We start from the raw sequence: 15,914 nt of genomic DNA, 5'->3' as shown, positions 1-15,914 counted from the left end.
TGGTTTCAAAGTATTACCCACAGCATCAGGTCTTGAATTGTAACTTTGGTGATTGTCTTGATAATTATATATATTGCTTATTGTCACCTTTCTATAAGGTTGGTTAATACTAACCAAACTCATTTGGTCAGGATTTTTTTTCTACAAATATAATAAAATAGGGGAAATTGTCAAGAAGCATTTAACAGGAGGCTTCCTGGGTGCTGTTTTGGATCTGCCAGGAATCCTTTGTTCCTTATTACTTCCTGAATATTCAGGAATTAAGAGCAGGGACAAGCCATTCCCAGGACTGAGGAATCCAGGCATTTCCTTTGTTAGTTTTTCAATATGGTGATAAGTACCCTCTTCCTTCTTATGAACCATATGGCAGAAGTGATTGTTTACAACTCTGTTTAATATGGATCGCCTTATGTTTTGTAAGTCTGGAATTTTAATCTTTATCTTTGCTGAGAATAACTACCTTGTAAGGCAGTACAGATGCCCAAACCATGTGGATTAAAACACGTTTGCTCCATCAGAGCTTGGGTCCCCGTGTCTTTCTTTCTTTCTTTCTCTTCCTCTCTTTCTATCTCTCTATTCCTGGCTGATTCCCAGGAGTGCAAAGGCCAGCTGTGTAACCTAGGGAATATTAGCCTCTTTCCTTCTTTCACTCTCTTATCGTCGACTCTGGATCACCAAGTTCCAGTCCAATAAAGGACCAACACAGATGCACCCAGTCTTATGAGATATATGGGCATTTCCATATATTTCACTTAAGGAGGGGAATCAATTTAGGAAGGTAGAAAAAAGTTCATGAAGCAAGTTGCTGAAATTGTATAGAGAAGTTTAAAGCAAAGAAATGGCAATAGCAGACAATAAGCAGAAGAATCAAGTGCCATTTTCACAATTTGATCAAAGAATCATAAATATGTGGCCCTGAGGCTTTCACCCTGCTATCATGTGCAACTTTAAGAATAGATTTAGAATGAAAGGACCATGAGGAATAAGAGATGTGGAAAGTAGTTGAAAATATGCAAAAGTGTGATGTATTTGCACCACGTATGAAGAACATTCCTTTTCATTTTTGTTTAAGGCAAGGATTTGCAAGAGAAGAATATTTGATTGATGGCTCAATTCCTTCAGTTAAAAAAATATTGGAGAGAGCATAAGATGACTGACACAGATTTTGCCACACGAAATTTAATTTCTCAGAAATTCTGCACAAATAATTGTATACATAATGACATATTTAAGGGCAAAAGCAATCTTGATCATAAAAATCCAATTCCTAGTTTGAAAGCATGTAATAATTAAAAAGAAAAACAGGAACAAAAACATGCTGAATTTCCTATATGAGAGCAAAGAACTTGATTGATCAGTTTAAAAAGGAAACAGTAATGGGCTAACGATTCTACCAGATCAAACCAGTCACTCCGAAAGGAAATCAGTCCTGAATATTCATTGGAAAGACTGATGCTGAAGCTGGAGCTCCACTACTTTGGCCACCTGATGTGAAGAGCTGACTCATTGGAAAAGACCCCTATGCTGGGAAAGATTGAAGATAGGAGAAGGGAACGACAGAGGATAAGATGGTTGGGTGGCATCACTGATTAATGGACATGAGTCTGAGCAAGTTCCGCAAGTTCGTGATGGACAGGGAAGCCTGGTGTGCTGCAGTCCGTGTGGTTGCAAGGAGTCAGACACGACTGAGCAACTGAACTGAACTGAATGATTCTACACATATATTTAATATTATAGGAAATGAAATAATGGCAGGGTAAGGTCTTTAGCTTACAATTTTGTTTTAATAATCTTTTTTATTTGAATATTAAGAGGGTGGAGACACTGAAATGTATGCCTCATCAATTGCTGTTGCAAGGGAAATGTTTGCCAGCATTCTAGGTCTGCATCTTATTCATCATGGTTAAATATGCTTCTGCTAGAAAAACGTGCTACATCACTGTACATCCTCCACAGCTAATACCCTTTAACTCTACTTCAGTTAATGACAAAAGTATTTGGACTTAGGTTATACTTTGACTGAAAACTTATATTGTAAGTTTACAATATAAACTTACTAGCTTACTAACTGTTGGGGCACATTCAAGTGGCTTGCTCAGATGACTGAGACTTCACTGTTTGTAAGGCCTGGCTGAGGGAGCATTCCCAGTGGTTTGAATTTTAAAGCCGCCGTTTTCTCCCCTTGGTTTCGGATCTTACCCTATTGAGCTGTTAGGCTCAGTCTCAGGTCCTTGTGGAGTGTATTGATGAGAATACTGGAACTGGCTTGAAAACCAGTTCTCAAATATTTTCATGTGCAGGTTGATATAAGCTGATGACTAAGGACACTTTTTTCATAGGAATGAAACCTATTTAGTGACCTCAGAATTCTTTTCATGCAGTATCTTTAGCATTCAATAAGATGATCCTATTTTTTGGATGATTTTTTTTTCTACTTATTTGCTCTACTATAATAAACACATTACCAATATGAAATGTTGGTTGCTTGCTAGGGTTAAATGTTACTGGGTCATCGTATTTGGTTTGAATGATAAATTGCTGAATATACTTATATTTTATTGCTATTTTCTTGGAGTTTTTAAAATAATATGAAAATTAGAGATTAGTCTTTGGTTTTTCTCATACCACTGCTATTGTAGAAGGCTGTTGGCTTTTGGTATCATGATTAAAATAGTTTCAGAAAATTCACTAACACTTATTTTCACATGCCTTCAGATACTTTTTATGTATTTCAAACAGGTTTCTGGGTGGTAAAGTTGATTGATGACTCAATATCTTATTTCATGTTTATCCATTATATATTCAAATCAAGTAAGTAGAAAATACCATGTTATTAACATAGTTTATGTAAATTATGCACAGTCATGTCTTTTTAATTAATGTATTAAAATAATAATCTAAATAAAACAATTGATTATAAATCAATATAATTTAAATAAAATGAGTAATACTTTAAATAAATAATTATTTTATTATAAAGGCATTTAACAATAAAGTACAAAGCAATTCAAAGGCATCTGAGAAAACTAAGCCTGGGTGACCAGGGGTCAAGGTAGTTAAACAAATGAGATCTTCTTTGGATGCAAAATTACTTTTCATGTGAAGCATTTCTAGCTAGTGGTTGCAACACAGGAGAAGATGATAGCATTAGGAGACCTCAAACTGATAGACAAGAGAGAAGAGACCATTCAGCAAAAACATTAGTGATTTTTTTCTTAGTGATAAGATAAATATATTTCATTTCATTATTTTTGTCTTTCCTAGATTTTATTTTTCTCTCTTAAAAAAACGTTTATCTTTAATAGGAGGATCCTTGCTTTGCAATATTATGCTGGCTCCTGCTGTATGTGACATGAATCAGCCACAGGTATGTGTACCTTCCCTCTCTCCTGCATCTCCCTCCCACCTCCCACCCCATCCCACACCTCTAGCTTATCACAAAGCACCAGATTTGAGCTCCCTGCATCATACAGTAAATTTCCACTGGCTATTCTAATTGTGCATCTGGTAACGTATATGTTTTAATGGTACTGACTCTATTCGTCTCACCCTCTCCATCCCCTGATGAGTCCACAAGTCTCTTCTCTATGTCTGTGTCTCCACTGCTACCCTGCAAATAGGATCATCAGTACCATCTTTCTAGATTCTATACATCTGCATTAATATATGATATTTGTCTTTCTGTTTCTGACTTCTTTCACTCTGTATAATAGACTCTAGGTTTATCCACCTTATTAGACCTGAATCAAATGTGTTCCTTTTTATGGCTGAGTAATATTCCATTGTGCATATGTATCACACCCTCTTTATCCAAAGAACACTCAACCCCCATGGACTTCCATTTCTCTGTCTGTGAGATGAACCTATATCAAGGTCAGCCTCAAAAGGGTGACAAGAGGATTAAATGGAATAAAATGGCAAAGGTTCTGCTAAGGAATGCAGGTGACAAGTCCTAAATAAATGTCAGCTGTTGTTACCTACAAGAGTAATTTTTGTAATGCTCCAGGTTTTTATTCCCACATTATTAAGCCAATTTCTCTCCATATACACTGTCATCTGTTAGGTCTAAATCATAAAGTTCAGTATCCCCCAGGAAGGAAGAGGATATGTAATGTGGAGCAGAATTTCTCAACCTTGGCACCATGAACATTTGGTTTGCTTGCTATAGGGGCTGTCTTGTACATTGTAGTATGCTTAGCTATATCTCTGGATATGGATGCCAGTAGCATCACCAGCCGAGTTTCAAGGACTAAAAGTGTCTTCATATACTCCAAGGGGCCAAATCACCCTTGAGAACCATGGGAATGTGTCTTCCAAACAGAAAGTGAACATCTGAAAATGTTCTATGTGCAAAATCCCCAAGGGAGTGAGCTAAAGCAGGGGTCCCCAAGCTCCAGGATCTAATGCCTGATGATCTGAGGAGGAGCTCATAATAATAATAGAAATAAAGTGCACAATAAATGCAGTGCGCTTAATTCACCCTGAAACAATCCCCTCTCCCCCCGCCACTTTGTGTGTGCATGCGGACTCAGTCGTGTCTGACTCTGCGATCCTATGGATGATAGCTCACCAGGCTCTACTGTCCATGGAATTCTCCAGGCGAGAATACTGGAATGTGTTTCCCTTTCCTTCTCCAGCAAAACATTTCTTACACTTGACAACTATGAACCACAAATCCCTGCACAAATAGGGCAGCAGAATCCCAGATTTGACTAAATTTTGCATAACAGCCTTAAGAAGGGCTGGAGCCTGGATCAATTACAAGATTGATGACATTGAAAAGCTAAAATCTACTAATCAAGTGATACGTGGACAAAGAAGACACTTGGCCACATCACTTTAGACCTTTTTAAAAATCATTAAGACTTTAAAAAATTTTATTTATTATCTTTGGCTGCACTGAATGTCCCTATTACACTCGGGCTTTCTATAGTTGTGGCAAGTGGGGACTGTTCTTCATTGCATTGTTCAGGCTTCTCATTGCAGCAGCATCTCTTGTTATGGAGCATGGGCTCTAGGGAGTGCAGTCTCAGTAGCTGTGGCTACAGTCATCCTAAATGGGGATGCCCTAAGTCCACACTTCCTAACACCATACACAAAGATAAACTCAAAATGGATTAAAGACCTAAATGTAAGACCAGAAAGTATAAAACTCTTAGAGGAAAACAGAGGCAGAACAGTTGTTGTCAAATTAAAGCAAGATCCTATATGAACCACCTCCTAGAGTAATGTAAATAGAAAAAAAAGTAAATGGGATCTAATTAAACATAAAAGTGTTTGCACAGCAAAGGAAACTATAGGCAAGGAGAAATGTCAACCTTCAGAATGAGAGAAAATAATAGCAAATGAAACAACTGACAAAGTATCAATCTCCAAAATATACAAGCAGCTCATACAACTCAATGCCTGAAAAACAAACAACCCAATCAAAAAGTGCGTAAAAGACCTAAGCAGACATTTCTCCAAAGAAGATATACAGATGGCAAACAAACACATGAAAAGATGCTCAACATTGCTCATTATCAGAGAAATGCAAGTCAAACCTACAATGAGATATCACTTCACACCAGTCAGAATGGACATCATCAAAAAGTCTACAAACACACAAAGACAGAAATATAGATCAATGGAACAGAATAGAGAGCCCAGAGATAAATCCATGAGCCTATGGACACCTTATCTTCGACAAAGGAAGCAAGGATATACAATAGAAAAAAAAAAAACTTCTTTAACAAGTGGTGCTGGGAAAACTGGTCAACCACTTGTAAAAGAATGAAACTAGAGCACTTTCTAACACCACACACACAAATAAACTCAAAATGGATTAAAGATCTACATGTAAGACCAGAAATTTTAAAATCCTAGAGGAGAACATAGGCAAAACACTCTCTGACATAAATCACAGCAGGATCCTCTATGATCCACCTCCCAGAATATTGGAAATAAAAGCAAAAATACACAAATGGGACCCAATGAAACTTAAAAGCTTTTGCACAACAAAGGAAACTATAAGCAAGGTGAAAAGACAGCTCTCAGATTGGGAGAAAATAATAGCAAACGAAGCAACAAAGTATTAATCTCAAAAATATACAAGCAACTCCTGAAGCTCAATTCCAGAAAAATAAATGACCCAATCAAAAAATGGGTCAAAGAACTAAACAGACATTTCTTCAAAGAAGATATACAGATGGCTAACAAACACATGAAAAGATGCTCAACATCACTCTTTATCAGAGAAATGAAAATCAAAACCACAATGAAGCACCATTACATGCCAGTCAGAATGACTGCTATCCAAAAGTCTACAAGCAATAAATGCTGGAGAGGCTGTGGAGAAAAGGGAACCCTCTTACACTGTTGGTGGGAATGCAAACTAGTACAGCTGCTATGGAGAACAGTGTGGAGATTTCTTTAAAAACAGGAAATAGAACTGCCATATGACCTAGCAATTCCACTTCTGGGCATACACACCAAGGAAACCAGATCTGAAAGAGACACGTGCACCCCAAGGTTCATTGCAGCACTGTTTATAATAGCCAGGACATGGAAGCAACCTAGATGCCCATCAGCAGACGAATGGATAAAGAAGCTGTGGTACATATACACAATGGAATATTACTCAGTCATTAAAAAGAATACATTTGAAGCAGTTCTAATGAGATGGATGAAACTGGAGCCCATGATACAGAGTGAAGTAAGCCAGAAAGATAAAGACCAATACAGTATGCTGACACATATATATGGAATTTAGAAAGATGGTAGCAATAACCCTATATGCAAAACAGAAAAAGAGACACAGATGTACAGAACAACTTTTGGACTCTGTGGGAGAAGGCGAGGGCAGGATGTCCTGAGAACAGTATCGAAACATGTCTGTTATGTAGGGTGAAACAGATCACCAGTCCAGGTTGGATGCATGAGACAAGTGCTTGGGCCTGGTGTACTAGAAGACCCAGAGGGATCGGGTGGAGAGGGAGGTGGGAGGGGGGATCAGGATGGGGAATACTTGTAAATCCATGTCTGATTCATGTCAATGTATGGCAAAACCCACTACAATATTGTAAATAATTAGCCTCCAACTAATAAAAATAAATGGAAACAACAACAACAACAACAAAAATCTACAAACAATAAATGCTGGAGAGGGTGTGGGAGAAAGGGAACACTCTTCCACTGTTGGTGGGAATGTAAATTGATACAGACACTATGGAAGATAATATTGAGATTCCTTAAAAGGAAAGGAATAAAACCACCAGAAGACCCAGGAATACCATTCTTAGGCATATACCCTGAGGAAATAAAAACTGAAAACCACACATATATCCCATTGTTCATTGCAGCACTATTTACAATAGCTAGAACATGGAGACAAGCTAGATGTCCATTAACAGGTGAGTGGATAAAGAAGTTGTGGTACATATACACAATGGAATATTACTCAGCCATATAAAGGAACACATTTGAGTTAGTTCTAATGAGGTGCATGAACCTAGAGCCTCTTAACCAAGTGAAGTAAGTCAGAAAGAGAAACATAAATATCGTATACGAATGCACATATATGGAATCTAGAAAAATGGTACTGAAGAATTCATTTGCAGGGCAGCAATGGAGAAACAGACATAGAGAATCGACTTATGGACATGGGGAAAGGGGAGGAGAGGGTGAGATGTATGAAGAGAGTAAAATGGAAGTTTACATTACCATATGTAAAATAGATAGCCAATGAGAATTTGCTGTTTGTCTCAAGAAACTGAAACAGGGGCTCTGTATCAACCTAGAGGGGTGGGGTGGAGAGGCAGATGGGAAGGAGGGAGGTTCAAATGGGAGGGAATATATGTATACTTACGGCTGATTCGTGTTGAGGTTTGACAGAAAACAGCAAAATTATGTAAAGCAATTATCCTTCAATTAAAAAATAAATAAAAAATAAAATCCACAAACAACAAATGCTGGAGAGTCTGGAGAGAAGGGAACCCTCCTACTCTGTCAGTGGGAGGTAAATTGGTACAGTCACTCTGGAGAACAGTATGGAGGTTCCTTCAAAACCTATAAATGGTGTTACCATTTGACCCTACAATCCCACTCTTGGGTATATATCCAGAGAAAAACAATCTGAAAGGATACATGCACCAAAATGCTCATTGCAGTACTGTCTATAATAGCCAAGACATGGAAGCAACCTAAATGTCCATCAGCAGAGGAATGGATAAAGAAGAAGTGGCGCATGCATACAGTGGACTATTAAATGTCCATCAGCAGAGGAATGGATAAAGAAGAAGTGGCGCATGCATACAGTGGACTATTAAATGTCCATCAGCAGACGAATGGATAAAGAAGAAGTGGTGCATGCTTGCAGTGGACTATTAAATGTCCATCAGCAGACGAATGGATAAAGAAGAAGTGGTGCATGCTTGCAGTGGACTATTAAATGTCCATCAGCAGACGAATGGATAAAGAAGAAGTGGTGCATGCATACAGTGGAGTATTACTCAGACATTGAAAAGAATGAAATAGAGCTGCTTGCAGTCAGTGGATGAACCTAGAGAGTGTCATACTGAGTGAAGAAAGTTGGTCAGAGAAGGAGAAATATTGTATTGCATCTCTTATACGTGGAATCCAAAAAGAATTGATACAAATGAACTTACTTATAAAACAGAAAGAGATTCACAGACTTAGAAAATGAACTTATGGTTGCCAGGGGGAAGGAATAGTAAGGGAGTCTGGGAAAATCATGTACACACTGCCATATTCCAAATGAATAACCAACAAGGACTTCGTGCATAGCACATGGAACTCTGCTCAATGTTATGTGCCAGCCTGGATGGGCTGGGGGTTTGGAAGGATGGATACATGTATACGTAAGGCTGAGTTCCTTTGCTGTTCACCTGAAACAGCCACAACAATGTTAACTGACTATACCTCAATACAAAATTAAAAGTTCAAACTTTGCAAAAAAAATATTATTTAAGTTTCAGGTGTAGTCACATAGTGAGTCACGATTTTAAATATTATAGTTCATTCACTGTTAGCATAGAACATTGGCTACATTCCTTGTGCTCTACAGTATATCTTTGTGGCTTATCTTATGCATGGTAATTTGTACCTCTTAATCCCTTGCTCCTGTCTTGCCCCTCTCCCTTCCCTCTTCCCACTGTTGGCCACTGGTTTGTTCTCTCTGTCTTTGAGTCCAGACTTCCCTGGTGATCCAGTGGTTAAGACTCCACACTTTCAGTGGAGAGATCATGGGTTCAGTCCATGGTCAGGGAAGTTCTACGTGCTGAGCAATGCAGTCAAAAAAAGAAAAATAAATTCTATGTCTGTGAGTCTGTTTCTTTTTGGTTATATTCACTAGTTTGTTTTATATTTTTAGATTTCACTTATAAAAGATATGTACACTTATGGCTGATTCATGTCGATGTTTGACAGAAAACAACAAAATTTTGTAAAGCAAGTATCCTTCAATTAAAAAATATATAATTCTTTTATAAAATGAGAGATATATAGAAAACAAAGTTACTCTCTTGTGAATTATTTAAGACAGTCCATTCTCTCTGGACTAAAGTATTGAGGGCCATCCAATGAACTTGAACCTGAAGTCAAGTTTTGACCCTGAAAAGCAACATATTCTCATGGAGTCTGCCTGAACATCCAGCCGATCCCCTTCTCACACCATTTCTCTTCTTGTATTTCTGGCATCTTCTCCAGATTACACCTTCAACAACAAGAGCAGAAATTGTGGCAAAGTCATGGCCTGATTTTGTTGGTAGACAGGTGCAACCCATATCCTTGATCATAATACCACATTAAGATGCTTGACATTCACATGGTCTTGAAAAATGTGCCATCATGCCCTTGATAGACAAAGAAATTCCATCTCAAATGTTGAGGAAGTGCTTGTGGGAAAAGATAATGAAGATCAGATCCTGGAGAAAAGAGCATTGTGACTAAAGTGCATGGGGAGGGGGAAGCATCTCTTGCATCCAAGATGTTCCCATGGGAACAAAACTAGCAGAAGCTCCTTTCTAGTTTGGCTTCCTCACTAGTGGGAACCAAATTGTTCAGAGAACAGAGTAACAATGGAACAATTAATTTAATGAACACCTGGGAGAATTCAACCTTGGAAGCCACAGAAACAGTAAAAATGCCCCTTACTTCTCTCACTATGGTTCAACTGTCCCAGAAAGGAGGTGGTTCAGCTGTGCCCTTTCAGAGAATGGATGCCTGATGCCACGTCCTTGCACTTCTTTGGACCTGAGTTGAGGATCCATCACCCAGGAATGAAAGGTTCCAGGGAACAAGAGGCTCACTGAGGACATTATTAGAGTGTGTGCTGTGGGAAACAGGTATGGAGACAGGCAGAACTCTCAGCGTATTAATTTGGGTGGCACAAATGAGTATAACACAATGGTAAGTCTATACAGTTATGTCCCGAGTTTCTCAAAATCTCTCTTCCACTCAGGTTCCTTCCCCTCTCTTCTGAGACCCATTTTTGAGAATCTCTCACCTTCTTAATGGAAACTGAACTTGTTTCAGTACCCAGCATCTCTCCAGGTTTCTTATGCAACCATCTTAGTTGTTTTTTAGGAATCAAGTGGTTCTAGTCTCTAGCAGATTCTCCTGTTTCCTTTTGTCTATCATATCTTACTGATTTATTCACTCACTCAAACAAGAAGCATTTTAGGGGTCCTTCCTAGTTAGCACGTACCTACGTGCATGCATGCTTTGTTGGGTCCAACTCTGCAACCACATGGACTGTAAACCACCAGGCTCCTCTGTCCATGGGATTTTCCAGGCAAGAAGACTGGAGCAGGTTGCCATTTCTTACTTCAGGAAATCTTCCCAACTGCCAGGGATTGAACCCGGGTCTCTCACCTCTGCTGCATTGGCAGGCAGACTCTTTACACCTTACAAGTCCATTCAAACAGCTTTGTGATTCAAACAGTTTGCTGACTGTTTCTCTGTCTCAGTTTCCCCATCTGTGAGATGAGGATAATAACAGTGTCCACTTTGTAAGGTTAATATGAAAATTAAATTAAAGGAGATAATGCACGAGAGGTTTTTTAATTACCTCCATCACCCTGTAAGCATCTATACATGTTAATCATTACTATTTTATTACTGTTCACGTACATTCATTTGTTAAATCAAAGCAACAATGAGCATGATAAAATGAGCTAAGGCATACAAAACTTAGCACAAATACTTGACACATGGAGGTCCTCAATAATTTGACCTATTTAGTAAACGTATCTCTTTCATTTACTGTGTATTTGCAAGTTTCTAGCCTCTGTTCTAATTGGCTTACATTTTTGTTAATATGTGAAATGATTGTGATCTATTTTCTGAGAGACTTGACTGCACATATGACACTTCCTGGATTTTTTTTTTCCCCCTTGCACCCACTTTTTATGTTAATTTTTACTTTTTAATAGTTTTAGAGAATTTTAAAGAAAAGTTGCAAAGATAGTACAGAGAGCTCCCATAGTCATGAAAACGTTTTGAAACTAGACAGAAGCAATGGCTGCAAATCATTCAAATGCCACTGAAGGTTACTTTAAGGTGACTATTGGTTTTTATTTTTATTTTATTTATTTTTTTTTGTGTGTGTGTCAGTTGCCTTACTAAAATCATTTTCAGTTCAAAGAGGTTTCCTCTTCCAATAAAAAATACATTTAAAAAGAAGTTTTACATTGCCAATTTTTTATTATCTTCAGCCAATCTATCATCTTCAAACAATAATTGCTTTTTTGATACTTAACATTTTTTGTATCTTTTTCTCTTTGTACTACATTGGCTACAACTTCCTGAGAATTGATAATAGTAACAATAATCTTTCTTTTCTTCTTTAATATTTAAAGGGAAATTCTTCTATTGTTCTTGTCTTTAGGTCCCACAAAGGCATTTTTGGATGTAAGTCTTGTTATTTGCTCAATTCCTTCCCTAATTATTGATCTGTTCTCCTCCATCCTGAATCAACTTTGGATACTTACATTTTATCAGAAATAAATTAATTTCTTAGAGATTTTCTAATTTTAGCATGAAGTTTTAATTAATATTTTCTTGTAAAGTTGAGCATCTCCTTACCTCCATGTTTATTTTTCTCATTCCTAATTTTAGGCATTTTTTGTTCTTTTTGTTTTTATTTCACTCATCAAACTACTTTTGCCCGTATGTTTGCTTTTGCCAAAGAATTAGCTCTGGAATGTCTCAGTTCTAGAAATTTTCTGCTTTTTAATTCATTAACTCTGCTTCTATCTTAATTTTCTGCTTTACTTAGGTTTGTTATATGTAACTTTCATTAACAACATCATGCAAATCTTCACGTCTTTACTTCTTGAGGATAGATTACACATGGGTCATTTGCAGTTTTTTGAAATATGTAATAGAAGAAAACGAATGTAAAAATCAAGATTCATTTTATCACTCCAAGGTGACTCTTGTCCACATTTTGATATTTCTTGTAGAAAATTCTCCTTGGATAAGTGCAAGGAAGCATAAAAGATCTGTACACTGATTTAATTTCTCCAGTCCAGAAAAACAGATCAATTATCACCTCAGAGAGGTATCAGTTCAGCTCAGTTGTTCAGTCGTGTCCGACTCTTCAATCCCATGAACCACAAGACGCCAGGCCTCCCTGTCCATCACCAACTCCAGAAGTCCACACAAACTCATGTCCATCGAGTCAGTGATGGCATTCAACCATCCCATCCTCTGACGTCCCCTTCTCCTCCTGCCTTCAATCTTTCCCTGCCTCAGGGTCTTTTCCAATGAGTCGGTGGCCAAAGTATTGGAGTTTCAGATTCAACATCAGTCTGTCCAATGAACACCCAGGACTGATCTCTTCTAGGGTGGACTGGTTGGATCTCCTTGCAGTACAAGGGACTCTCAAGAGTCTTCTTCTACACCACAGTTCAAAATCATCAATTCTTCTGTGCTCAGCTTTCTTTATAGTTCAACTCTCACATCCATACATGGCTACTGGAAAAATCATAGCCTTGACCAGACGGACCTTTGTTGGCAAAGTAATGTCTCTGCTTTTCAATATGTTGTCTAGGTTGGTCATAACTTTCCTTCCAAGGAGTAAGTGTCTTTTAATTTCATGGCTGCAATCACCATCTGCAGTGATCTGGGAGCACAGAAAAATAAAGTCAGCCACTGTTTCCATTGTTTCCCCATCTATTTGGCATGAAGTGATGGGACCGGATGCCATGAACTTAGTTTTCTGAATGTTGCTCTTTAAGCCAACTTTTTCACTCTCCTCTTTCACTTTCATCATGAGGCTCTTTAGTTCTTCTTCACTTTCTTCCATAAAGGTGGTGTCATCTGCATATCTGAGGTTATTAATATTTCTCCCGGCAATCTTGATTCCAGCTTGTGCTTCCTCCAGCCCAGCATTTTTCATGATGTACTCTGCATATAAGTTAAATAAGCTGGGTGACAATATACAGCCTTGACGTACTCCCTTTCCTATTTGGAACCAGCCTGTTGTTCCATGTCCATTTCTAACTGTTGCTTCCTGACCTGTATACAAGTTTCTCAAGAGGCAGGTCAGGAGTTCCGGTATCCCCATTTCTTTCAGAATTTTCCACAGTTTATTGTGATCCACACAGTCAAAGGCTTTGGCATAGTCAGTAAACAGAACTAGATGTTCTTTTGGAACTCTTTTGCTTTATCGATGATCCAGCAGATGTTGGCAATTTGATCTCTGGTCCCTCTGATTTTTCTAAAATCAGCTTGAACATCTCGAAGTTCATGGTTTACGTATTGCTGAGGCCTGGTTTAGAGAATTTTGAGCATTAATTACTTCACTAGCATGTGAGATGAATGCAATTGTGCTGTAGTTTGAGTTTCTTTAGCATTACCTTTCTTTGGGATTGGAAAGAAAACTGACCTTTTCCAGTCCTGTGGTCACTGCTGAGTTTTCCAAATTTGCTGGCATATTGAGTGCAGCACTTTCACAGCATCATCTTTCAGGATTTGAAATAGCTCAACTGGAATTCCATCACATCCACTAGCTTTGTTCATAGTGATGCTTTCTAAGGCCCGCTTGACTTCACATTCCTGGATGTCTGGTTCTAGGTGAGTGATCACACCATTGTGATTATCTGGGTCTTGAAGATCTTTTTTGTACAGTTCTTCTGTGTATTCTTGCCACCTCTTCTTAATATCTTCTGCTTCTGTTAGGTCCATACCATTTCGGTCCCCCGAACCCATCTTTGCCTGAAATGTTCCCTTGATATCTCTAATTTTCTTGAAGAGATCTCTAGTCTTTCCCATTCTGTTGTTTTCCTCTATTTCTTTGCATTGATCGCTGAGGAAGACTTTCTTATCTCCTTGTTATTCTTTGGATCTCTGCATTCAAATGGGTATAACTTTCCTTTGCTCCTTTGCCTTTTGCTTCTCTTCTTTTCACAGCCATTTTAAGGCCTCCTGACAGCCATTTTGCTTTTTTCCATTTCTTTTTCTTGGGGATGGTTTTGATCCTTGTCTCCTGTAGAGTGTCATAAACCTCCATTCATAGTTCATCGGGCACTCTGTCTATCAGATCTAGTCCCTTATATTTATTCCTCACTTCCACTATATAGTCATAAGGGATTTGATTTAGGTCATACCTGAATGGTCTAGTGGTTTTCCCCCACTTTCTTCAATTTAAGTCTTAATTTGGCAATACAGAATTCATGATCTGAGTCACAGTCCACTCCCTGTCTTGTTTTTGCTGTCTGCATAGAGCTTCTCCATCTTTGGCTGCAAACAATATACTCAATCTGATTTTGAGGTTGACCATCTGGTGATGTCCATGTGTAGAGTCTTCTCTTGTGTTGTTGGAAGAGGGTGTTTGCTATGACCAGTGCATTCTCTTGGCAGACTCTGTTAGCCTTTGCCCTGCTTCATTCTGTACTCCAAGGCCAAATTTGCCTGTTAATCCAGGTGTTTCTTGACTTCCTACTTTTGCATTCTAGCCCATATAATGAAAAGGATATCTTTGGGGGGTGTTAGTTCTAGCAGGTCTTGTAGGTCTTCATAGAACCGTTCAACTTCAGCTTCTTCAGCAGAACTGGTCAGGGCATAGACTTGGATTACCGTGATATTGAATGGTTTGCCTTGGAAGTGAACAGAGATCATTCTGTTGTTTTTTAGATTACATTCAAGTACTGCATTTCAAGCTCTTTTGTTGACTGTAATGGCTACTCCATTTCTTCTAAGGGATTGCTGCCCACAGTAGTAGATATAATGGTCATCTGAGGTAAATTCACCCATTCCAGTCCATTTTAATTCACTGATTCCTACAATGTCAACATTCACTCTTCTCATCTCCTGTTTGACCACTTCCAATTTGCCTTGATTCATGGACCTCCCATCCCATGTTTCTATGCAATATTGCTCTTACAGCATTGAATCTTGCTTCTATCACCAGTCCCATCTACAACTGGGTGTTGTTTTTGCTTTGACCCCATCCCTCATTCTTTCAGGAGTTATTTCTCCACTGATCTCCAGTAGTATATTTGGTACCTACTGACCTGGAGAGTTCATCTCTCATTGTCCTATCTTTTTGCCTTTTCACACTGTCCATGGGGTTCTCGAGGCAAGAATACTGCAGTGGTCTGCCATTCCCTTCTCTGGTGGACCACATTCTGTCAGACCTCTCCACCATGACCCCTCCATCTTGAGTGTGCCCACACAACATGGCTTAGTTTCATTGAGTTGGACAAGGCTGTGGTCCGTGTGATCAGGTTGACTAGGTGTTTGTGATTGTGGTTTCAGTCTGTCTGCCCTCCGATGCTTTCTCTCAGCACCTACCATCTTATTTGGGTTTCTCTTACCTTGGACGTGAGGCATCTCTTCATGGCCGCTCCAGCAAACTGCAGCCGCCTACGTATATGAAGTCCTATTTCACTTTTCACTTGATGAAATTT

At 38.6% G+C, this 15,914-nt stretch overlaps 1 protein-coding gene across 1 annotated transcript in view; it reads right to left on the bottom strand.

Moving 5' to 3' along the window:
* Positions 1–15,914, bottom strand: part of LOC136155953 (olfactory receptor 7A17-like) — a 61,139-nt gene that overhangs the window by 20,865 nt on the left and 24,360 nt on the right. Inside the window, exon 2 of the mRNA XM_065918214.1 lies at positions 7,363–7,373. Within this exon, the coding sequence (XP_065774286.1) occupies positions 7,363–7,373 (11 nt within the window). The remainder of the gene's footprint in view (positions 1–7,362; positions 7,374–15,914) is intronic.

Source organism: Muntiacus reevesi, chromosome 1 (assembly GCF_963930625.1).
Source record: "Muntiacus reevesi chromosome 1, mMunRee1.1, whole genome shotgun sequence".
Taxonomy (NCBI): domain Eukaryota; kingdom Metazoa; phylum Chordata; class Mammalia; order Artiodactyla; family Cervidae; genus Muntiacus; species Muntiacus reevesi.
This window is presented reverse-complemented; position numbering and strand designations above follow the sequence as displayed.